Source organism: Juglans regia, chromosome 3 (genome assembly GCF_001411555.2).
Source record: "Juglans regia cultivar Chandler chromosome 3, Walnut 2.0, whole genome shotgun sequence".
In the NCBI taxonomy this organism is placed as follows: domain Eukaryota; kingdom Viridiplantae; phylum Streptophyta; class Magnoliopsida; order Fagales; family Juglandaceae; genus Juglans; species Juglans regia.
Window position 1 is genome coordinate 19,357,827 of NC_049903.1, and position 23,676 is coordinate 19,381,502.

The following is a 23,676-nucleotide window of genomic DNA, read 5'->3' on the forward strand; positions in this document are numbered from 1 at the left end:
TTATGTAGTCGAAAAGGAGGTCTAGACACCTCACAGTGCTGCTCGCCGAGAGTCCCTCGCCATTCTCACTTGTGCGCACTACAAGCAGCTCGCTCAACTATGCAGAACAAAGTAGTTGCCCACTGAGTTTATTCGCCACAGATTTTGCCAGTGCTCTTTGCCACAAATCTGTATGGAAACCTCATGCAACAGATCGATACACCAGAATAGGGAGAAAAATATTCTTTGACTCATTGGATCATTAACGAAAGTCTAGATAAGTTTTTCTACTTTCTTCCCTTTTGTATTTGTTTTACTAACATATGTGAAATAATGGGAAAACATGAGAGGAATAGAGCAGATACATGACGTATACTACGTGTACATGCATGCCCTACTGGCCAAAATATATGTACATGCATGTCCCACGTAAAACCTGCAATGTGCATGGGACGCACAATGTGGGCAACTGTTGCATATCGGAGCCGTGTACCCACGGACTTTCGAAAGATCTGTTGTACCCAACAGATCGAAACCATAACTCCACTGCAACGCCATGGCCAACACAATTGTAGTTCATCTCGCCACCCTCATGGAGAGCAACACTTCGCCAGAGTCACACAAGTGTAGATAATATCTCCTGGTTGCTAGCTGCGTTCATGACGAGCAGCGCCCCTTGGCAAGCAACAAGATCAGCGCCACTTTGTAGGAAACAAGACCCGCACCCCTCGGTGGGTAACAAGACCCATGCTTTTCGATGAGTAGACAAGACCAACGCTTTGGGCGAGTAACCAGACCAACGCTTCTCGGCGAGCAACAAAATCGATACTGCCACCATGCAACTAGACCAAGGTCTCCGTGGAAAGCATATGTGGTTCTGTCATTGCCTGTGCCAAGGCATGGCTACCCGCATGCATCACCCATGTATTACCAGCCTTCACCACACGTTAGCGAGATGGTCGTGTGATGCAACCAAAAGTCGAATCACACACTCGCGGTGTAATCGAATGGGCGTGGAGATCAAAAGATCACACGACCCTCTCCAAACGAACAGGCGTAGAGGTTAGAAGACTACATGACCCTCTCCAAACGAATTGGCGTGGAGTTCACAAAGACCACATGGCCCTCTCCAAACGAATTGGCATGGACGTCACAAAGACCACACGGCCCTCTCCAAAAGAACAGGCGTGGAGGTCACAAAAACCACACGGCCCTCTCCAAACGAACAGGCGTAGAGGTCGAAAAGACCACACAACCCTCTCCAAACGAATTGGCGTGGACGTCAAAAAGATCACACGGCCCTCTCCAAACGAATTGGCGTGGACGTCACAAAGACCACACGGCCCTCTCCAAACGAACAGGCGTGGAGGTCACAAAAACCACACGGCCCTCTCCAAACGAACAGGCGTGGAGGTCGAAAAGACCACACAACCCTCTACAAACGAATTGGCGTGGAGGTCACAAAGACCACACAACCCTCTTCAAACGAACAACCATGTAGGTCGGAAAGACCACACAACCCTCTCCAGAGATCGCCATCGAACGAGGGTGGAGGTTAGAAAACCACACAACCCTCTACAACAAGTGGGTTACCTTCGGGAACCAGCCACCATGCTCTACAACCACCTGGAGCGGGTTACTTTCAGGAACGAGCCACCAAGCTCTACAAACGCCTCGAGCGGGTTATTTTTGGGAACGAGCCACCAGGCTCTATAACCGCCTTGAGCAGGTGACCTTCGGGAACGAGCCACCAAGCTCTACAACCACCTCAAGCGGGTTATCTTTGGGAACAAGCCACCAGGCTCTACAATTGCCTTAAGTAGGTTACCTTCGAAAACGGACCGACGGGCTTAGAACCACCTAAGATGGATTCAATGAGTCGACGGGATCCCTGATCATTTAAGCGTGAGTTACTACCAACGAACATAAATAACAAAACAAAAACACAACAACAATTTACACCAAGAGGCAGGAAATCCACTACTACCAACAAAAGCAAAAACGATCACAAAAAGACACACCAAAAACCAATAAACAAAAACAGCCACTATTCGCCGACAATAAACAATCTCTCAGGCAAACATTCACACAAACAAACAAACTCAAAATCGAGTTTCACGCTCACACCTAATGTCGTCGAATACATCTCCTGCCTATCTCTCAAAGTTGAGCCTCTCACTGCTCAGCACGAAACAAACAGAAAATCAAGGATCAAACAACAAACCAGGGATCGAACGGGAAACCAGTGACTAATTTTCTAAATTTATTTTGCAGATTATTAACTTGAAGATTCTCAAGGCCTTCTAAGGTTTCACAGCAACCAAAATTACTTTTTCTACAGGTTACCTCCATCACGGTTGACTTGAAGATTCCCAAGACAACCAAAAGGCCGAGCCTCATTCACGGTGCAACCAACTGTTAGCTAACCAAAAGAAAGTGAAGACATCCACACGCACTAACTAGCTTGGATCTTTAGCAGGGTAGGAAAAAACAAAAGCAAGCAAGCGCCCATGAGCCAACGGGGTGAAAGGCAGGTACAGAGAATGCAAAATATTTAATTTCCTTTGTACCAGCACAAAGAAAATTAGCGGGGTAACTGAAGGGATATTTGAGCCCCACAATTTTATCTAAGAGATAAAGTCAAGAAGGGACTCAGACTCCTAAGAAGGAGATAAACCAGACTCCTAATAAGAGATAGATTCAGACTCCTAAACAGAAAAGGCTTCACAAGATAAATTGAACTCTATCACTCTAAGAAAATAACCTCTATAAATAACCTACAAGAAGTAACAAATGGGAAACTTGATTCACTTCTTCTTTACATATATTTACTCTCATATTGCTATATTGACTTTGGTATCAGAGTGTCCCCAGGGTAACTAGTGTCACCCATTTATTCGTAACAGTCATCCATGTGGTTAGTGATGTAAAACACGTCCTTAAAACTCCTATTGTATATTTGATATTGCTCAAGTGGACCATTTACTTGACATAAATATCATAAAGGCCTATTAATGAAAGTTGGTTTTTACTTCCCGAAAAAAAAATCATAGATGCCCATGTGATGCTTTTCTTTTTCTTGTGATTTTCATTCGAATTTAAAAAGGGCTAAACAAGCCCTTAAAATTTTAAGAAAATACGATGGAATTTTCCGAATTTGATAACTCATAGAAATTTATTTAAACTCAAGATTTGAATTTTGACTTTAGGTAGTCACTAAGACCAAAATTTGTATCTATGCAAGTCCAGTATAAATCTTTTATTTTAGATATTTATTCTTTGTGATCACTTTTTGCCATTCAACATTGTCATGATTGGTCAAAGTCTTTAAAATCAGATGAAATAAGAGAATCAGGTTCGAACCACCCATCGCTATTAAAAAAATATTGTCATGATATTTATGACATTTCCTTTCGATGGTTCTAGACTTTCCTTTTAGTAGCCACATGCGATATTAGAGCTTCTTACCACATTTTCTCTAGATTTAGAGGATCGTTTTCCCTTTTATCATAAAACTCAATATTCTCTCTCTCTCTCTAGTTTTTCCCCTCTTCAATTTAATTTAAATTTCACAATTTTTTGTCTAGTTCTCGGAGGCCTAATTAAAGTTAAATTGGATACCCATCCGCCCGTACTAAGGCCGGTGGTGTCATACTCATGGGTGGATATCATCTCTAGCCCATTGCAACATAGAATACTTCGAGAATTATTAGGGTTGTAAACAGATTGTCTCTAGTTTGATTCATTAAATAAACAAACCAAGCATGAACAACATTTCAAGCTTGTTTATCAAATGATTCAAACTTATATAATTTGCATAACTTCACATTGATTATTTTTATTATCATTTTTAATTTCACAATAGAATCATTTTAAATATTTAAGAAGATAAGAATCAATCACGTTCCTAATGCAAAATACGTTATTTAGTCTTACATATATACAAATCGCAATTCTATTCATGGTAATTACCTTCTTTTGGGGGATTTAAGGGGTGTAACCTTAACAAGTTAATTCCTTGAGCAACTCAAGTTTTCTGTTTGGATAGTGAAAGTATTTCATCTCATCTCATCTCATCTCATTAATATTATAATTTTTTTAAATTCTCACACAAAATATAATAAACAATTTAATTTTTTCAAATGTCAAAACAATAATAATATTAAAAAATAATATTCTAATAATATTTTATTCAACTTTCAAATTTCATCTAAAATCATCTCATCTCATCTCACTATCCAAATGGGGCCTCAATATTTTAAAGAAGTCCATTTCTTTTATTATTGGTTGATTGTAAATTTCCACACTTACCTATAAAAAAAATTACGTTCTTATATTTATAAATCTATAATATCTTATTAGCATAATTTTGATCTTAACGGATAAATCAATAAAATTGTACTTTAATTTTTAATCAGAAAATAAGAAATTAAAAAATTATTAAATCAAGTTTAGTCAAGTTCAATTGAGCATTTGAGCCGATTATAATTCAAACTTTGAGACAAGCTCAGATTGAGTTTTGAATAATGGAACTAAACTCGAACAAGATTTTCAAGCTCGAATCTTATTCAAGTCCAACTCAATCACAATTTCGATTCTTTCAAGCCGACCTCAAACAATCAATTTGAAATCGGATTGAAAAGGAAGATTTTTTTTTTTTTTAATCAAGAGCATTAACATTAATAGTAAGAAGAAAAAAGTTACAAGCATCCTTATCAGATGTCTTTGATAATAAAACCATGGAGGTAGATCTGTTCTACTATGAAATGAGAAGAAACAAGGGCTAGTTCATTAAGGACTCGTTTGTTTTCAGAGATAAGATGAGTTGAGTTGAGTTGAGATTAAAGTTAAAAAGTTAAATAAAATATTGTTAAAATATATTTTTTAATATTATTATTATTTTAGAATTTGAAAAAGTTGAATTATTTATTTTATTTTATTTTATGTGAGGATTTAAAAAAATTATAATGATGAGATGAAATGAGATGTTTCTTGAAAACAAACGAGGCCTAAGGGGTACGTTACCAAATTTGAGTTTGGTAGCTGCCTAACGCCAGACGGTTTTGGAGCCGATTGATTTTTAGGGCTTTCCAGTTTTTGAAAGTTCCAAGGATGGTTGAGATATCTTGGATGATGGGGTTGATGCATAAGTCTTTAGATATTCTTGAATTTTGTAAATGGCTATCGTCACTTCGAGAGAAATTAATTTGTGCAAGCTCAAGTTACACACAATTTGTTTGTTAAAAAGTGAATTATTCCATATTAAAAAATCATAAAAAAATCTATTCTTTTTTAGCCAGACTTATTTTTTTAGAATAGGTTGTGCTGTCAAAGAGTCGGGCGGCCACATTGATCGTCTCCAGAGGATTCTTGTGAGTGAGCACTTGAGGAAAGAGGTTCACTACACTAGTGAGTATTGATATCTTTCTTCTCCTTCCTACATATGGCCCATAATATACAGTAACATATCACAAACAAATGCCAAGTCATGGAAGCAAAGAAGCCAAGCAAACCAAAGGGAATGTAGTTCGCCTAAATGTTCATAATAGTTTCAAAAAAACCAGATATGTGTAAAAACCAGATTAGCTTCAGAATTGCAAGGATGGGAGATTTCACATAATGTTCATGTACTCAGATATTTAAGTGCAATTTGCCTTATTGAAAAACTAAAACCAGAAAAGGAAGTTTGTAATAATAAGCATATTAAGTTAGATTATTTATTCTTCTAGAGTTTGAACCCTAAACAAATAGTTTGCTTAACAATGTAAATTGTAATAGACAGCCTCTGTTTTAGTCTGTTTTACATTGCATTTTGTGTTAATCATATGGGGGACATAAAGCAATCTGAAGACTAATAAGTTTTATGTTGACGATATTAGACACATATTACCAATTTGGGTAGTAGGGGCCTGGTGCCACTACCATATATGGAATGTTGAGATTTTTTTTAGTGGGTCAAGTCTGCTTTCTTTCAAATCCAAGGATCAATAAAATGGGTTGAAATATTTGGACTTTTATTTATTTTTTTTTATTTTTTTTATCAAGAAGAAGAAGAAGAAGAAGAGGAAATCTTTGGACTTGGAGATCTTTCTATTCTGTTCTTTCATGCATATTTTGGAAGCTTTTGATTGATATCTAAATGACTAGAAAGGAAAGTTGGAGAGGAGCCATCACAATAATGCTGGCTGGGCAAGATTTGATGCCTGAGGTACGAGTCTAGCAGATGCTTAATATTGAGGTATGAGTGCATGGATGGTAACTTCTGGAATCAGGAAACTCCTTAACACGTTTTCATGTTTTGGTCATCAGTGCTTGATCCACCCTGGGGAATAAAGCCTTGGTTTGTCGCATGAATGTGGCTACTCTCAATGATTGTTCATGTTCATATTCTTTCTTCTCCATGGGCTTTGACTTTGTACCATGGTATCAGTCTCAATTTGGTCACTATTGTTACGGAGATGTGATTTGGGAGATTTTTATTATTTTTGGTCATACTTTCCTTTATGGGTACATTGTATAAAGCTGTCAATTAGGATGTAAATACTTACCTTATATAGCATATTAGTGGTAGATAGTTTGTATGTGGCTGCTGTTTGTGGCTGCATATTTTGGGACTGTTTTGTATCTTGTGGTTGTATTTGTTTTGGAATTGTAGCCTATGTTATTTTTTATTTTGTAATGTAATGTAATGTATAAATACTAAATAATGTAATATGTAGTGAATTGCATTATGTTGCATGCATTTTAAATATTATATTTCTTTTTCTAGGTAATTAGTTGTTTCTAAGTTTAGTAATTTTTTACATAAAATTTAGCTTTCCATTTTCATATATTTTTATTATTGTGGACAATGTTAACATACTTATTGAAAACATTTATTTTATAAGATTAAACAAATAGAGTTTGAATGTTATATCAACATTTATTTTTTGAAAAAATGTTCAAAACAAGTAGGCCTTTTTGTTAAAAAAAAAACCGGGTTTAACCCGAAACCCGTCCTAGTTTCGGCCCGGGTATGACCCGGGAAGACCCGGCCTGGGTTTGAAACCCGGGTTCCGGTCTGGATATACCCGGTTTCCCGGGTCGGAACCCGGATGAACAGTGCTACATATGGGGCATATCAGCTCTTCCTGAGGAATGTATTGCCTCCTTTTTTTCTCTTTTATGGTGGGGAGGGTATTATTCGCTACTTTCCATAAGGAAAGCTTGGACGTGTCTTATAATTGGAGTTTCCATACCTTTGTGATTCCTGCATGTTGGGGGGCCTTCAGTCATGGTAAATGCTTGTGGGCTGATTTAATCGATAAGCTTCTGGAGATGCTTGGTATCCATATGATTTTGTCAAGCTCCGAATTGGTGTCCGTTTGGGAAAGTGGGATTTTTAGGATTTTATTCACACTTTCTTGGTCAAATAGAGCCTCAACTAGCTTGGTATTCCATCTACAAGGCAGGCTCCTGCACAAGTAGATCAGAGACTGTACCCATGATCCATTGGGATTTTTTAGTTTTCTGGGGTTAATTTGAACCAAGCTATGGTTGGGATCCATGAGTCACTGTAGGCAGATGTTATTGCTACATATTACTGAGAGTTGAATAAATGGAGTACGACACTTTTCTGAACCATTTAAACAGAAATTTTTTATCTTACTGAAAAATAGACTTACTAATAAAAAGACTCATCGTTTTATACTCTCACCTTCCTCTTTCATATATTTTTTTGGTAACGAGTATTATGCATTGGCTCAGGGGAAGAAAGTACAACAGTGAGTGTTACAAACTTTGGTAGCGAAGCTTGTGGCAAATTAATTAAAGAATTGAGGAAAAAATCGTTTATTGTTAAAGCTTTGAACACTAACTAGTTTAAAAGAACGAAAAAGAAAAGGACAATGCTTAGCCTTCCTATTAGATGATTATTTTCCCTTATTGCTTCTCATGCTCGAGTTGAAATAAACAATATATTGGGACGTTTGTGTCTTCCCGCCGCACTATATCCGACGGCTCAGACCCATTTGTGTTGGTGAGCTTGCTTACAAGCTCATCGGAAAGCAAGAATATCACGGTTACAATCATTTCCTTACAATGAAAGGGTAAACAACAACTTCATTACCCACCCTTGGCCAATGAATGAAGTTGGCGATATGAAATTTATAAATGACTGTCTTACTTGACTGATATTTTCAAATATGGATCCTCCCGATAAGCTGAATACGGTGGAAGATCAAGAGCTGCCTCTGCAACCCTCCTGTCCTCGTGAATCTTAGCTATCAGGTCCTCGAGGGATGGAAAATTGGCCTATTACATTCAACGCACCAACTGTTGGCATGAGAATGGAGGAACAGCAGGACTTGAAAGGGGTGGGGGGAGGGAATGAATTACAAAATGTAATCAGATGCAATGGTACCTCAGGTCGTATGTAACCAATGACAACGAGATGTAATTCCTCGCCGTAGAAATCTTCAGCAAAATCATTCAGCAACCATGGCTCCTGTATCATAAACTAGATTTAACCAGGCAAAAGAAAAAAAGCAGGGGGAATTTAAGAGGCTACCATTCTAGTTACACTCACTATAGTCTTTTCCTTGTTGTCAAAGTATGGGTTCCAACCGATACTCATAACCATTTTAAAAACACCTCTGGTTGATAGTCCAGCCCAACCAAAGTATACCCCAGAGGGGTGTTCTGAAAGGAGGGCTGAATGACCTTCAGTGGATAGATTTGCTGAAAATAGAAAGAACTTACAATATCAGCAAAATTATCAAGTAAAAGGAGAACATAGAATATATTGACATGATAAAAAAAAATCCCTATGCTCTCAAGCTGAATCAGAAGGATTCATTGGAAGTAAGAACAAAAAAACGCCTCAGGTTAACTAAAGTAAAATTAATACTGAGTTTTTTTTTCTTGATAGGCCAAAATTAATACTGAGTTCAAAGCACAAAATATTCAGTCAGTCAAATAAAATTTTTATAATTATATTAGCTAAATGAGACAAAAGGAAAGTAATCTTTGGGGTTCTTACACACCTGTAGGAATTCCTAGTACCTTTGAGCCACGGCCATATCCCTTTATTACAGGGCCACCAATGTACCAAGGTTCTATTGGTAAGGTACCCTCTATCCCTGCGACAGAAATTCAATACTTCTGTTAAGAATGGTTGATACAGATAGGACTAACTAAACTTGGTTGAAACAGAGGTAGAGAGGTATATACAGTCTTGAAATGGAGGCAGGCCCCAATTTTCAGGTTGCAAATCAAGCAGAGAATTGATCACCGCATCTGCCAAGGTGTAAAGATGGGATTGTTTAGGAATGGACGGCACAGCAACCACTTCCATTCCAGCAGCCTTACCTGCCGTAATGCCTGGTCTGATGGTCAAAATATACAAGAATTAAGAAAGAAAATATAGAAGAAAAATATACAACACATGCGAAACAAACTTTTGTTCACTTTTTGGAGGGCTGACCATTTTTCATTCCTAGTGCATGATTTCCTAGAAATCGTATCATGAGATAATCTTATGACAACCAATTGTACTGATTTTTATTGCAGGTACACAGATCTAAGCATGTCAAACGCTAAGAAGTTAAATAGTGATTTCCTAGAAATCATTTGATGAGATAATCTTATGATAACCAATTGTACTGATTTTTATTGCAGGTACACAGATCTAAGCATGTCAAACACTAAGATGTTAAATACTGAGAAAACTTTTATTAGACAATAATACTGGTGGAATAGATACATACTTTTTTTATAAGATATCAAATGAATTAACAAGGAGAATTGGGGACAACATTCTGCTTGCCCAGGAATTGTTAAGGAATTACCACAGAGATCAAGGAACACCCCGGTGTGCTCTTAAGATTGGTTTACTATTAACATTATGAACTAAGCATTCTTAAGTACTTTGCGTATTTGGGCAAAGGCTCTTGTATTGAATGGAGATAATCTTCTATAACGCCCCAATGGAAAACCTAAACCACATGGCCTATACTCCCAAAAGACTAGTCAATGATACAATTGGAGCTCCATTGGAACATTATAAAGAGCAAGAAAGTCTCCTTCTCCTTCCCAAGCAATGTGAGATCCCATATACTTTTTTTTTTTTTATAGGTAAACGATAGTATAAATAAGAATAGGCATAACCCAAGTACACAAGAAGTTATACTAGAGTTAAGGCCTATCTAAGTTGCTGTAAAAGAAACAAGAAAATCATGTACATTTAGGCCATTAAAATCTACAGCTATAGCCCAAAGCAGTAAGGTACGGAAAAATAAAACTCGAAGCTCCTCTAAGGTCCGCTCCTTATCTTCGAATGTCCGCTCATTACGCTCTCGCCATATACACCACATAATGCAGCTAGGAACCATCTTCCATACAACTTTGATTTGTGGAGGTCCAGCTAGTATTACCCAACTAGCCACTAATTCCACCACAGTAGCAGGCATCGCCCAGTTTAACCCTATGCGACTGAACACTTCGCTCCACACGGCACTAGCTATCTCACAATGTAACAGAAGATGATCCACTGTCTCCCCAGCTTTCTTGCACATACAACACCAATCAGGAATAATTACCCTACGCTTTCGTAAATTGTCGGTAGTCAAAATCTTACCCAGGGCCGTTGTCCAAGTGAAGAAGAGTGCCTTAGGGGGTGCCTTGTTCCTCCACAATTTTCTCCAAGGGAAATGGGTATGCGGAAGTACGGTAAGGGACTTATAGAAGGAACGCACCGAGAAGATACCCTTACCTGCTGGTGTCCACCACAGCTTATCACCACACCTTCCATTCGGCTTCATAGTATACACTAATCTAAAAAAAGCCTCGAAACTGTCTAGTTCCCAGTCTTGGGCTGCTCTATTAAAGAGTATATTCCAATGAATTTGATCCCCTGACCGAACCATGAGGTTCGCCACCGATGCTTCTTGGTCACGTGCCACTCGGAAAACCATAGGGAACGAGTCCATGAGTGCCTCTTCCCCACACCAAATGTCCCTCCAAAATTTTATACGAGTACCCTCCCCTACCCTAAATTTAGTATATCGAGAAAACAACCCCCACCCTCGTCTTATGTGTTTCCAAATCGTTTCCAAATCCCCACACCATGAGACCCATTCCCTTCACTAGAGCACCAACCCCCCACCCCCCCCAATACCCTGCCATATTTGCAATCAACCATAAGTTTCCAGAGAGCTTCCGGTTCCATAATGTACCTCCAAAGCCATTTCCCAAGAAGTGTGCCCGGTTAAATGTTCTCAAATTATTTATCCCCAACCCACCTGAAAAAATTGGTCTGCACACCTTATCCCAACTGACAAGGTGGAACTAGAATTCCTCTCCCAGTCCACTTACCCTTATCCTTATCATATGTGGTATCACATCTTCATAATTTGCTTTTAGCCTATTCTAGTTCCTAACTTGTATTTAAGTGTTTTCTCTTGTATACTTCCTGTGTACTTGGGCTATGCTTATTTATTTGTCAATAAAATATTCTTATTACTTATAAAAAAATGCATTATAAACTAAGCCAACATCTTGAGAGATCATAAGTATATGTAAAATTAATGCTTTTCTATGCATGCTGAGTGTGTGCAACCTACGTCTTAGGGGATGCTAGGGGAATGAGATGAAATGAGATGATACATCTGTGAATAGTAGTGAAACAGTTTGTGATTAGTAGTGAAAATGTTTGAGTTGTAATGTTTTACGGGGTTTTGGAAAAAGAGAGAAAATGTTGAATAAAAATATTATAAAGTTAAAATATTATTAGAATATTATTTTTTAATATTATTTTTGTTTTGGGATTAAAAAAAGTTGAATTATTTTTGTATTTTGTTTGGAAGTTTGGAAAAGTTGTAATGATTAGTAATAATTAGATGAAAAATTTGAAAATTTGAAATTGAAAAGTATATGTTTGAGTGATGTTTGGATGTTGAGATGTGATGTGATGAGATGAGATGAAACCATCTCAACATCCAAACAACCCCTTAGAAAAATCAAAAGCTTAAGAGAAAATCTCTCACATTATCTCTCACATTATGAACTGATGCAGTCTTTTGAGAACTAAAATGGTTGTGACTTGTAACAAATTAATGTTGAACTTTTTTTTACAAGTACAAATTAGTGTTGTACATCAAAAGCTGAAATAACCAATCTAAGTAATAGAAAAAAAATACAAGTATTAAGACATGAGAAGACACTATTCGTCAATATATCTTTCCTTCCATTTTAGCAAAAGGAAAAATGAAAGGGAAGTATGACATTCAATTGCATAAAAAAGGCAGCATTCAAGGTTTTGTGTCGGGCACCCCAGTGTCAACTTAATTTTTCTATCCAACGAATAAATCTATACAGTGATTTAAACTGCGTGTAAACCAAGGGCAAATCACTAAAAGGAAACAAACACCTAAGGCCAGGATAATACAATGAAAGGACAAATTCAGAACTTCTAAAATAATAAGTCAGGCCACTTACATAGAATCTTCAATGACTAGACAGCTGGAAGGATCAACATTTAGCCTTTTAGCTGCTTCAAGGAATCTTAGAGAGTGAAACCATGAAGTTAGAATATCCTACTAAATAAAGAAGTCAAGATAAAAATAAAAAAATAAAAAATAATAATAATAATAATAATAGTAGTTGCATCTCACATTTCAGGAGATGGCTTCCCAGATGCCACTTCGTCACCACCAATGATGACAGAGAAGGATTCCTTCCACCCTATATTCGGAAAAATTATGATAAACAAGCTCAAAATTAACAAACACAAAACAAGATTCCCTTAATACATGTTGCAAGCAAGTTCACAATCAGGTTGCATGAAGTTTTTTAGGTGTTTCTAAAAAAAGATACCTTGATGAGAAGATATTTTGCTTTCTATGTTTGACCTTGTAGAGTTTGAAGCTAACGCCAATGGGACCCCATGACTGCTGAAATGTTTAATTAAACGATTGGCACCAGGGAGTGCTTTGATGTTGGACCACCTAAAGTGACAGTTGCGGAAGACACTCAAAAGTTTTCCATGAAAGATTATATGCTTGTGCACATAACAGTGAGAAAATTAGTAGCTATGGTTTTTATCATCAGGAAACCTAGTGAAAAAAAAATTACACATACCAAACATAAAAAATAATAAGAAAAATTAATGGCACAATGTAAATTATGAGTAGCCAAAAAATAATCCTGACAAGTCAAGATTCCTAGTATTTCCAAAATCATGGAAAATAATATACACTATATGGGAAAAATATGAGTGAAATGGATTTGACATTATATCATAACATCTATAACACCCACTTTTGACCAAATCCTATTGAAAAAAAAAATGCTAAGACTTGATTGAGCCTTCTTCTCTGACTTCAATGTCAGGCTCCACTCGAGGAACTAAGACTACACATGGCAAGAATAGTCCAGTGATTACAAAAAAATTGAAACAAGAGAAACAAGAAGTCATCATTTACAGGATGAAAACTGCCATAATGCCGACAGAGAAGAGCCCAGAGGCATGAACAAAAAACTTGACATTATTCTGTATGAATAAACTGCCAATTTTGAGAAGAAAACCACTTTAAATAACTATTTAAGAGACAAGAATTCACGTTTGGTGGATTTTTCTCACACCTATAAGTTTGCATCGACAATCCTAAATAAAAACCAGATAGGATGCAAACTCTACAGCGATACTCTTTCAGATTGTATTGAAAAAGTATTTATATTTAAGATGAAAACTGGAAAAGTAACTGTGTGGAGTATTCTGGTTCTTAGCTAGTTATTTCAAGTGGAATTATCCCAATTAGTGATTCTGTACTTTTGCAGTTGAAGACTACTTTAAAAAGTAAAAAAGGGCAATTGATACTATAGAAGGCATCTCATACTATACCATAAGAGCTGGGTGAACGTGTGGTTGTAGATTCAAGACTCTGTACTTTTGCAACTTACAAATTTATTATAAAAAAATAAAGAAAAAAAGATCGAATTTGAATTAAATATTTGTGCCTGAAATTCAGAGGCTTCCACCATTTCTAAGGGCATATCTATCCACCATAAGGGATGTTTGTCCTTAGAATCCGCAACCATATAGGCTTAGGTTATCATGCACTTAATTTTCAAGCTTCTTAACCAGATTTCTTTTTATGACTATGCATCTAAACATTTGCTAAAAGTGTAATAGAAATTACTTATCAGAGAAAAATGGGTTAATTTCTGAAAGAAATTGACTTGGAGTGCAAGGAAGCTCATAATCTTCCACAACAGCAGCTGCAGCCTGAAATGGCGTTGTTCCTGCAATTTTATGAACTTCTCTCCCGTCCCATTGCTTTCCATACTTTCCCAAAAAGCCTTTCAAAATCTCACTTACAAGCGCATCTGTCAATTACGTAAAAAGCATATATATTGACCAAGAAGAAAACAGGCATTAGCATCAACAGAAAGCATTCAGCTATTTTCTTAATCCATGGTTACATCAGCATGGGAGTGAGAATCAGGAACAGTCTATAGTATGAATACGAGGATCAAATTCGCAAAGAGATAGCAACCCTCTGTTAAGGAAGCCCATATTTGAAAGTGCCTAGCAATAAGTCTTTTACGGAGGCAGACAAAGCTCGGGCATGCAAAAAATATTATTTTGACAAAAAGGAACCCAGACACTATGCAATCACAACATGCCTTTTACACGGTTAAAAGCTCCGGACCTGTGTAATGTGCCCACATGACAACAATCAGGTAAATCATACGCTTTTCACCAATGAGACATGACCCCTAAAAATATCTTTGAGCCAACTCCTAAGGGTTAGCATGCAACAAATATCTTACTCTGCCTACCCGTCCTTGCAATCCATACACATTTAAAAAAATAACAGCAATAAGCATGATGATAAATAACAATAATTAAAAAATGAAATAAAATTACAAACGACGTTAAGAGTATACTGACCTGTGTTAAGAAGGGTTCCATCCAAATCAAGGATAACACAGGATGCTAACTTCTTTAAAGGCTTTGCAAGCGACATTTTATCGATAAACTTCCCAGTTAGATATGCTCTCACTTCTGCAATCCATATGGAAGTAACACAAAAACCACTAACTCAATACACAGAAAATAAGAACCCAATACCAAAATTTCATACTGGGATGCAAATTTTGACTTTCTTTAACCGTGTTTTCTTGACCAGGATCTCACATAACTGGACTCAACATGGTCTTATCCAAAACTACAAATCATTGGTAATAGTTCTAATGAGTCAATTAGAAAAATCTGCCAATCCAGTCATCGATCACCAAAGAGGGAGTCGGAAATCACCAAGAGAACCCCAAAAACTGCCGATTGAAACTCTCCCACCACAATAAGTATCTCCGCCGTATGTCTTTCCTACTTCTTCAGCCCTCTGCCTAACGGTACCTAAAAGGGTAGGAAATCATCTGCTGCCGTCGCCCCGACCTACTCCAATCCATTACGTCTTTTCTCTTTGAGTGATTTTCTGTTTTCCATGGCCGAAGATTCAGATGGTATCTTTTCTCAAAAACAAAAAAAGCTAGCATTTTCAATGACACGAAAAGTGTGCAAATAATATTTTTTTAAAGTATTCTTTCAGTTCTATTTAGAATTATTTGTCTCCATTGTTGTATTGTATCTGTTCTTTGAGTTCCTCTGTTGAGCACACCAACTTTTTGTAGGTATTTTCTATAATTGTGGAATGACTAGGAAATACTTGTCGACATTCTTTAATGGTGATAGAAGTCTTCGTCCTTCTGTTTTAATGTATAAAGTTGTGAGATTTATACCACCTTCATTCTTTCATCCCAAGCAGAAAAAAATCTCAGAAATTTAACCCAACAATTTACATATACTTAATACTTATGACAGAAACTTGAAAGTAGTTGGGTCCTATATACATGGTTGTTGAGTTGCATAATAAATGCAAGCGGGTGAAATTCAAATTCGAAGTGAACACGAATCACTCTTTCATTCTCTGATCAGAAAGAAAATCTGTGGGTTCGATTAGGTCTTAGTTCTCTGTCACAGGGCCGAAATGAATATCTAAATCTAACAAGTAATGAAATGAAAAACAAAATGGAGAAACATTACCGTGAGGTGAGGCCGAAGGTCTGTGCGGCGAGGAAGAGAGACGAGGAAGAGAGGCAAGGCGGCGACTGGCGCGGCAGAGAGTGAGGCAGAGAGGCGAGGAAGAGAGGCGAGAGTCCGAGACAGAGAGGAGAGGCAGAGAGGCAGAGACGAGAGTGGGGCAGAGAGGCGAGGCAGAGAGTGGAGCAGTCTGCAGAGTGGCGTGGAAGAGACGAGAGTGAGGTTCCATTTTTTTTGGCATAAACGGCCCCATTTATACTGTTGGTTTCTGGAGATTTAGAGAGGAAACGGCGCCGTTTCCAGTTGGTTTCTTCCTTGTAGATGGTTCTTCTTCTTCTTCTTTTTTTTTTTTTTAATGATAATTATAATTTTTATATATTTGTAATACATTTAATACATAGTTATAGACTATATTGATTTAGTTTTTTTTTTTGAATCAATATTGATTTAGTTATAATGATTGTCAGACTATATAATAGTATTAATATTAGATTATTAGTATTAATTATATATTAGTATTAGTTATATGTTAGTATTAGTTATAGTGATTTAGTATAATTATATTAATATAAGTATAACTATAGTCTATATTAGTATTACTACTAATATTCTATGTACTTATCAAAATTTAATAATAATATTTGAGTGATTTTTTTTCTTTTTATATATTAGATATAAAACTTATATATATATATATATATAATATTTTATATAATATTATTTTTCTATAAAACTTATATATATAATATTATTTTTTATTTATTTTTTTCTCCAACCAGGCCCGTCCAATTCGGTCCGGTCCCGGAAACCACGGAACCTAAACCGGACCAGATCCGGCCGGTTTATGCAAGTAAAGAACTAATTCCGGACCGAAAAACCAGAAAACCGGCCTAACCGGTCATGTCTGGTCCGATTCGGACCGATTTTTCGGTCCAAACTTACACCCCTAAGTCTGCATGATATGATGACCTCTACTCCGTAAAGTATAAACAGTGAGGTCCTTGTTTTTGTATAGAGTTAAATTATGAGATGTTTGGATAGTGAGATGAGATAGATTCTAGATGAAAGTTTAAAATTGAATAAAATATTATTATAATATTATTATTATTTTGAAATTTAAAAAAGTTGAATTATTTATTATATTTTATATAAAAATTTAGAAAAAATGTAATGATAAGATGAAATGAGATGGATCAAGAGTATTTCTTAATCCAAACGACTCGTTACTCAGGTACCCTTGTGTCTAAAATAGTTGTAGTGAATTTAACATCCTAAAGTAACATTTTAAATACGATCAAGTATTGAATTCCATTGCTTAGAAAAGAATAAAAAAAAAAAAGGTATCGAATTCCATTGATAAATTCTAATAAAACCTAAAATTCTATTGTAGTTATAATTTGAAAATGAAGACATATGTTTTGGGTACTTATTTTGAAATTACCAAAATGTCTATGTATTGTAATGCAGTAGAAATATCTACCAATTCACTCAACAAATTGGTTAGTCGTATGTTATGTGATAATATGATAAATAATCAAATACATAGAATGAATAAAATGCGTAATACTATATTTAGTTACGAATGGAAACCCTTTGAAGAATTTCTCAAAGATAAAACCCTATGGGATAGTCAAATTCATGAAAGTCAATTTTATTATTTGAAATCAATTACAAGTAAATCTCAATTACAAAACCTTTATAACTTGGCGATCTTCAAACTATTGACTTCCCTCCTGGAACTCCAATGACTAAACTCGATCACTTCAAATCCGATACGGAATAAGCACACACTCATACAGAGAAAGAGAAAAATACTAGAAAATTCTTCACAAGAATTTTCTCACACTCAAGCTCTTGGATTTCTCTTATATCTCCAAAATTAAGTGATCAAAAGATATAACCCTCAGTCGAAATCCTCAATTAAATAATATGCCCAGTATTTGATCTACAGTAAGATTCTACTGACGAACTAAGTCTATTAGGAATTTCAGGTGCAGTAGGAATCTGTTGACCGGAGGACTCTGCTGAGAATGAGTCTGCTGACGCGTCTGTTGACATCAGGCGCTAAGTCTTCTCATCAGATATATTTTCCATTCAACTGGATAATTTCAGACTCATTGAACTTCGGATATAGACTCTCATGACTTATTTAAGATATTATCTAAGATACTATCTAACAACGTTTAATCCAAATTAAATGTTCTTAGATAAAGATAAAATATTTACATTCATCTAATTTCAACAATCTCTCAATCTAAATAAATATCTATCATCCTAGTTATCTAATCCTAACCAACCACTTTTACATTTACAATCTCTCTCTTTGACGGATTGGTGACAAAATACTCAGTTGATGAATGTAGTGTGTACCTAAAACAAAATAACCAGCAGACCAAGATCTCGAGAAGAAAATCTTAATACAGTAATGAGAATAAATGACATAGAACATTAATTGAAATTAGTCTCAACCAAACCAAAGGTTAAAACGTAATCTAATCCTACCAAAATTCTATTCTAGTCATCATTAATAACCATGTTCAGTAAGCAAGAAATAAAGACATTGTTTATCTAAATTACATCCCAAAATAAACAAAACAATTTCTGAACTAAAATATCAAACGTAAGCTTCAACTTCTGTCTGCTACTGCTACCCCCCCTCACTTTTTGCTCACTCTTCACAAAGGACTTTTTAACTCAAAGAATTTTTAACTCCCCCTCAACAACACATTTAAATCTTCCCCTCAACAACAACACACTTAAATCTCTCACTTTTTGTCACAAATCCATCAAGGCTTAAAGCTCCTCCTCATCAGAATCAAAAGAATAACTACCAAACCTACGTGTGTCGAGATGAGAACACTAAGAAAGATCTTGATTTGACATTGCTAAAACTCTCTCTGATCTTAACTTAACCATGCATTTTGATAAACCTAATGTATAAGTATGAATGCATGTTAAAAAGTGAGCAAATAATTGAGGTAACCTGGTTGAGACATAAAACCAAACACTTGGTGGACACTACTTGAAAACCAAGATGAACAATGTTGTAACCCACACAAAAACCATCCTCAATACATGAAAATCAAGATATACTCACTACTAGATCAAATATAGACAACACAACTATAAACAAAATCCAATTTGAAACCCCAACAACACAAATCAACAACCAAAATCTCAATCTCCACTTTTCATCTACGCCAAACATGCTAAGCACGAGTGACCAACATGCTAAGCACGAGTCTCCCTTTTTCACGCCAAGTCCCTACTGGGACTTAACCGACTCACCCATTAAGTCACAAAGTCTCACTGGGACTTAGATGGAACCAATTACTCCCAGACTCATGCACCAGACACTAAACTACTCAAAACTGTGTAAGACCAAAATATAAAAAATAAAATCGTAAAAAGAATATAAAATACATTTTATATTTTCCCTTTTTAAAAAAATAGGTAATGAACATACTTAACTGCATCTCAGTTTAAGCATAGTGCCACTTGCACAGAAAGATAAAATACACTCTCATATTTGTAACGATCACAATTATTGTTCAAACCTCATAAGATCATCAATATCAAAGTTCATATGAGCGTGTGAGTGAGAATACTTACTTCAAGGAATCATCTATATATATGTACATTTCATCTCTCTCTCTCTCTCTCTCTCTCTCTCTTTCCATTAATACTCCTAAGAGATTGTTTCTCACCTTAAAAGTCAAATTTTATGCTAGGACCTAAATACTTGAAAGAGTATCTCCTCCAAACATATGTTTGCACAACCCTTTGATATGTCCATTTTTATTACTCATCTTTTTCCACGATGATTAGAGCAATGACTTTTTCTTTAAGGACTTAAGGGACAGATCCGTGTAGGGTATTTGTCTTTTTTTGCAATGATTAAACACCGACTTTTTCTATATGGATCAATCATTTATATTCGGCAATGGGAGATCTCTTACTTTTAGTACTAGGTTCAATTAGTATTTGTCAATTTAAGGTATGGACTCTCTTTATGGTGAGCATCTCAATAAAAAATACGAAACATAATTATAATAAGTATAACTATAAGTTCCTTATAGTGCTTGAAAATGAATTTTGTCAAGATGACTCATAGGGCTAGTAAGCTCAAAGTTGACTGCACAAAATAGAGAGATATATAAGGTCAAGAATTTACTATGTAAAAGCTCAAGTGCTCAAACCTTGACATACTAAGTATGCACTTTCTTTAAAAACTAAACTTAAAACAAAATAGAAAAAAAAATAATGTATTTTAACTAAAAAACATAAACATAAAACAAAATAAACCAAAATGCATGTCCTAGACTAATGCAATAACATAAGGTGCCTCTCACTTGATATCACACACATCAATAGCTTTATTTCTTGGCAAGGTCCACTCACTATCTTCTTTGACCATCCATTTTGCTTTAAGTTTTGACTTATTCATATCACTTTGCACATTTTTTGCCTTTGTTTGAAGACAAAATTCTACTAGTTCACCAAGTTTAAGGATTATGGAGGTTATTTGATGACTCAACTCTACAACATTATTTTCTAAATTCTTTGCATTCCTTGTAACTTTTCTTTTTCCTTCTTTTTCTTGCACTTTTCTCAAATTAAAATAGTGTGGTCTTATATGATCAAACATACCACAAAAATGACAAGTATGAGTAAACTTACCGTCGGACTTACCTTGGTTGGGGCTTCTTTGTCATTGATCTATCGTGTAAACCTCTTGGAACAAGAGTTTTAGGCATTGCCTTCTTTGGAGCTTCATCATCTTGACTTTCTTTAACAAAAATGATACATTTTGATGAAGAGACAACGGATGATGAGCCTTTAAGTTTCATACATTGGGAAGTTATGTACTCCAAACCCATGCGATCACAACTAGATTTTTGACAATTCAACATCCCGTCAAGTTTCTTAGTTGCATTTTTTTTCTCTGCATTCTTAAATCTTTTTCAACTCCTTCTCAAGTTCTCCTCGTTGAGCATGTTACTCTTCAATTTCAGATATCTTTAGTGCCTCGGACAGGTTACTCTTCTCATTTTTCACAGCTGTGAGCTTTTTATACAGCTTCTTATTTAATTTCTTTACCTTCACCACCTCTTCACATAGATCATTGTAGACTTCTTGTAAACTTAACTCATGATCAACTACAACTATAGCAACCTTCGAATCACTATTATCATTGTCACTTTCAAATTTGGTTAGATCAACATCAAAAAATTCATCAACAATAGCAGAAAAAGCTATAAATAAAGTTTTATCCTTAAATGATGAACTAAAATTTTCAGAATTAGAACAGTCAATAAGTGTGATGTTAAGAGCTTTTTCTTAGTTTCTTTTAAAGTTTGGACACTCAATTCTTATGTAACCATATTCGGAGCATTCATAGCACTTAAGTTTATCTTTTTGCTCAGATTTATCTTTATTTCATTTTTCAGAATCACTATTTTTAACAGAAAATCCCTTACATCTCTTTTTCTTTCCATTTGTTCTCTTGTTAAACAATAATTTTATTCCAATGAGATCTATATCCTCATCGTTAATATTTTCTTTATTAGAAAAATAATCTCGATCTTCTTCCACAATTTTGAAAGTAATAGACTTACCTTTTCTTGTTTGAGGAAGAGATGACTCATAGGTTTGTAGCGAACCTACTAGTTCTTCAACTTTGATTACATTCAAGTCCTTACTTTCCTCTATAGCAGTCTCCTTTAAGGGAAATATAACAGGTAGAGATCATAGGATCTTCCTCACAACTCTTAAATCTTCCACCTTCTCACCTAGATTGAACCTAAAATTCATAATATAGTTAAGCTTTGCATAAAAATCATTAAAGTTTTCATCTTCCAGCATTCTAATTTCCTCAAATTTTGAGGTTAGTAATTGCAATTTAAAACTTTTTACGATTTTGGTTCCCTCATGTGTGACCTCCAAGATATCCCAAGTTTCATTGGCCACCTCACACATGGAAGTTCTTCAAGAAAAACTGCCATAAAGATAACATTAAGTTCTTACTATTCCAATTACAGTTATTAATCTCATCTCTTGTCCATGCATCAATAGCAGTCTCGGGCTTAGTCCATCCTTGCTCAACTGCATGCCAAACATGCTCATCCAATGATTTGAGGAAAGCCCTTATACGAACTTTTCAATAAACATAGTTTTTTCCATCAAAGTGTGGCGGGACATATAACGACAACAACGTGATCTACAGGAAGACATGGATCACAATCGAATAAATGAACCACGCTCTGATGCCAACTAAAATTATCCAAATGTCTATGTATCGTAATGTAGCGAAAATATCTACCAATCCACTCAACAAATTGGTTGGTCGTACGTTATGTGATAATTTGATAAATAATCAAATACATAGAATGAATAATTTCCGTAACACCAATTTTGGTTACGAAGGGAAACCCTTTGAAGACCTCCTCAAAAGTAAAACTCTACGGGACAACCAAATCCAGGAAAGTTAATTTTATTATTTGAAAATCAATTACAAGTAAATCTCAATTACAAAAGGTTTGTAATTTGATTCTCTTACTTGACCAGACAAATTACTCATTTATCTTTTACAGCAATAGCAGCCAGAACCTCTGGCGATCTTGAAACTATTGACTTCCTTCCTAGCAGTGACTAAACTCGATCACTTCAACTCCGACACGGAGTATGCAAGCACTCAAAGAGAGAAAGAGAAAAACACTAGAAAATACACTCAAGCTCTTGGATCTCTCTTAGATCTCCAAGCTCTCTCAAAATTAACTGATCAAAAGATACAACCCTCAGCCGAATTCCTCATTAAATATATGCCCAATATTTGATCTGCAGTAGGATTCTGTTGACGGACTGAGTCTTTTAGGAATTTTAGGTGCAGTAGGAATATGCTGATGGAAGGACTCCGCTGGGAACGAGTCTGCTGACGTATCTGTTAACCCCTGGCGCTGAGTCTTCTCATCAAATATAGTTTCAATTCAACTGGATAATACAAGACTCCTTAAATTTTGGATACACGCTCTTATGACTTATCTAATATATTATCTAATAATCCTTTAATCCAAATTAAATGTTCTTATAAAATATTTACATTCATCCAATCTCAACAATTTCCCAACTTAAATAAATTTCTATCGCCCTAGTCATCTAATCATAACCAACCACTTTTATATTTACATATTTAATATTAGTACTTATTCGATTTCTTTGTCAAAATTACATAATTATTTTTAATCATAATAAAATTAAATTATTTTCTTAAAGATAGTATAAATTAATTAGATAGGATGTTAATACACGCTTTACTAGAACGTTTGGATTCGAAGATGACTTGAGATGAGTTGAGATGGATTGTGAATAGTAGTGAGATGAGTTGTGAATAATAGTGAGATTTGTGAGTTAAAGTTGCTGAATAGTAATAAATAGTAGTGAGATGAGTTGAGATAAGCTGAGATGAGTTTCGAATCCAAACATCTTAGTGACAACACATTACTTGTATAGGTGATGAATTACGTGAGAAATTTCTGCATTAACGCTACGAAGTAACTAGGTTAAGCATATATTTAGGAAGAAAGATTCTATTTGGACGTCGGTATGCAAAGCACACC

General features: G+C 35.6%; 1 protein-coding gene across 2 annotated transcripts; it reads right to left on the reverse strand.

Moving 5' to 3' along the window:
- Window positions 1–7,857: 7,857 nt before the first annotated feature.
- On the reverse strand, window positions 7,858–16,285 carry LOC108989122 (bifunctional riboflavin kinase/FMN phosphatase). 2 transcript variants are annotated; one of them, XM_018962634.2, is made up of 12 exons: window positions 16,064–16,285; window positions 15,278–15,455; window positions 14,912–15,025; window positions 14,157–14,343; window positions 12,832–12,962; window positions 12,630–12,699; window positions 12,454–12,519; window positions 9,190–9,344; window positions 9,003–9,098; window positions 8,546–8,697; window positions 8,381–8,464; window positions 7,858–8,271 (listed from the first exon to the last, which is right to left on the reverse strand). In XM_018962634.2, the coding sequence occupies exons 3-12, from the start codon at window positions 14,985–14,987 to the stop codon at window positions 8,140–8,142; spliced, it is 1,149 nt and encodes a 382-aa protein (XP_018818179.1). In that variant the 5' UTR covers window positions 14,988–15,025; window positions 15,278–15,455; window positions 16,064–16,285; the 3' UTR covers window positions 7,858–8,139. The 2 variants fall into 2 exon arrangements, with proteins under 2 accessions (XP_018818179.1, XP_018818178.1); XM_018962633.2 differs by lacking the exon at window positions 15,278–15,455.
- Window positions 16,286–23,676: the final 7,391 nt, after the last annotated feature.

Coding starts and splice junctions, on each gene's coding strand:
- LOC108989122 (XM_018962633.2), bottom strand. CDS start 14,987: ATGTCGCTTGCAAAGCCTTTAAAGAAGTTAGCATCCTGTGTTATCCTT. Junction 12,700..12,831: donor CAAAATATCTTCTCATCAAG/GTATCTTTTTTT, acceptor TTCCGAATATAG/GGTGGAAGGAATCCTTCTCT. Junction 8,272..8,380: donor TTGGTTACATACGACCTGAG/GTACCATTGCAT, acceptor TGAATGTAATAG/GCCAATTTTCCATCCCTCGA.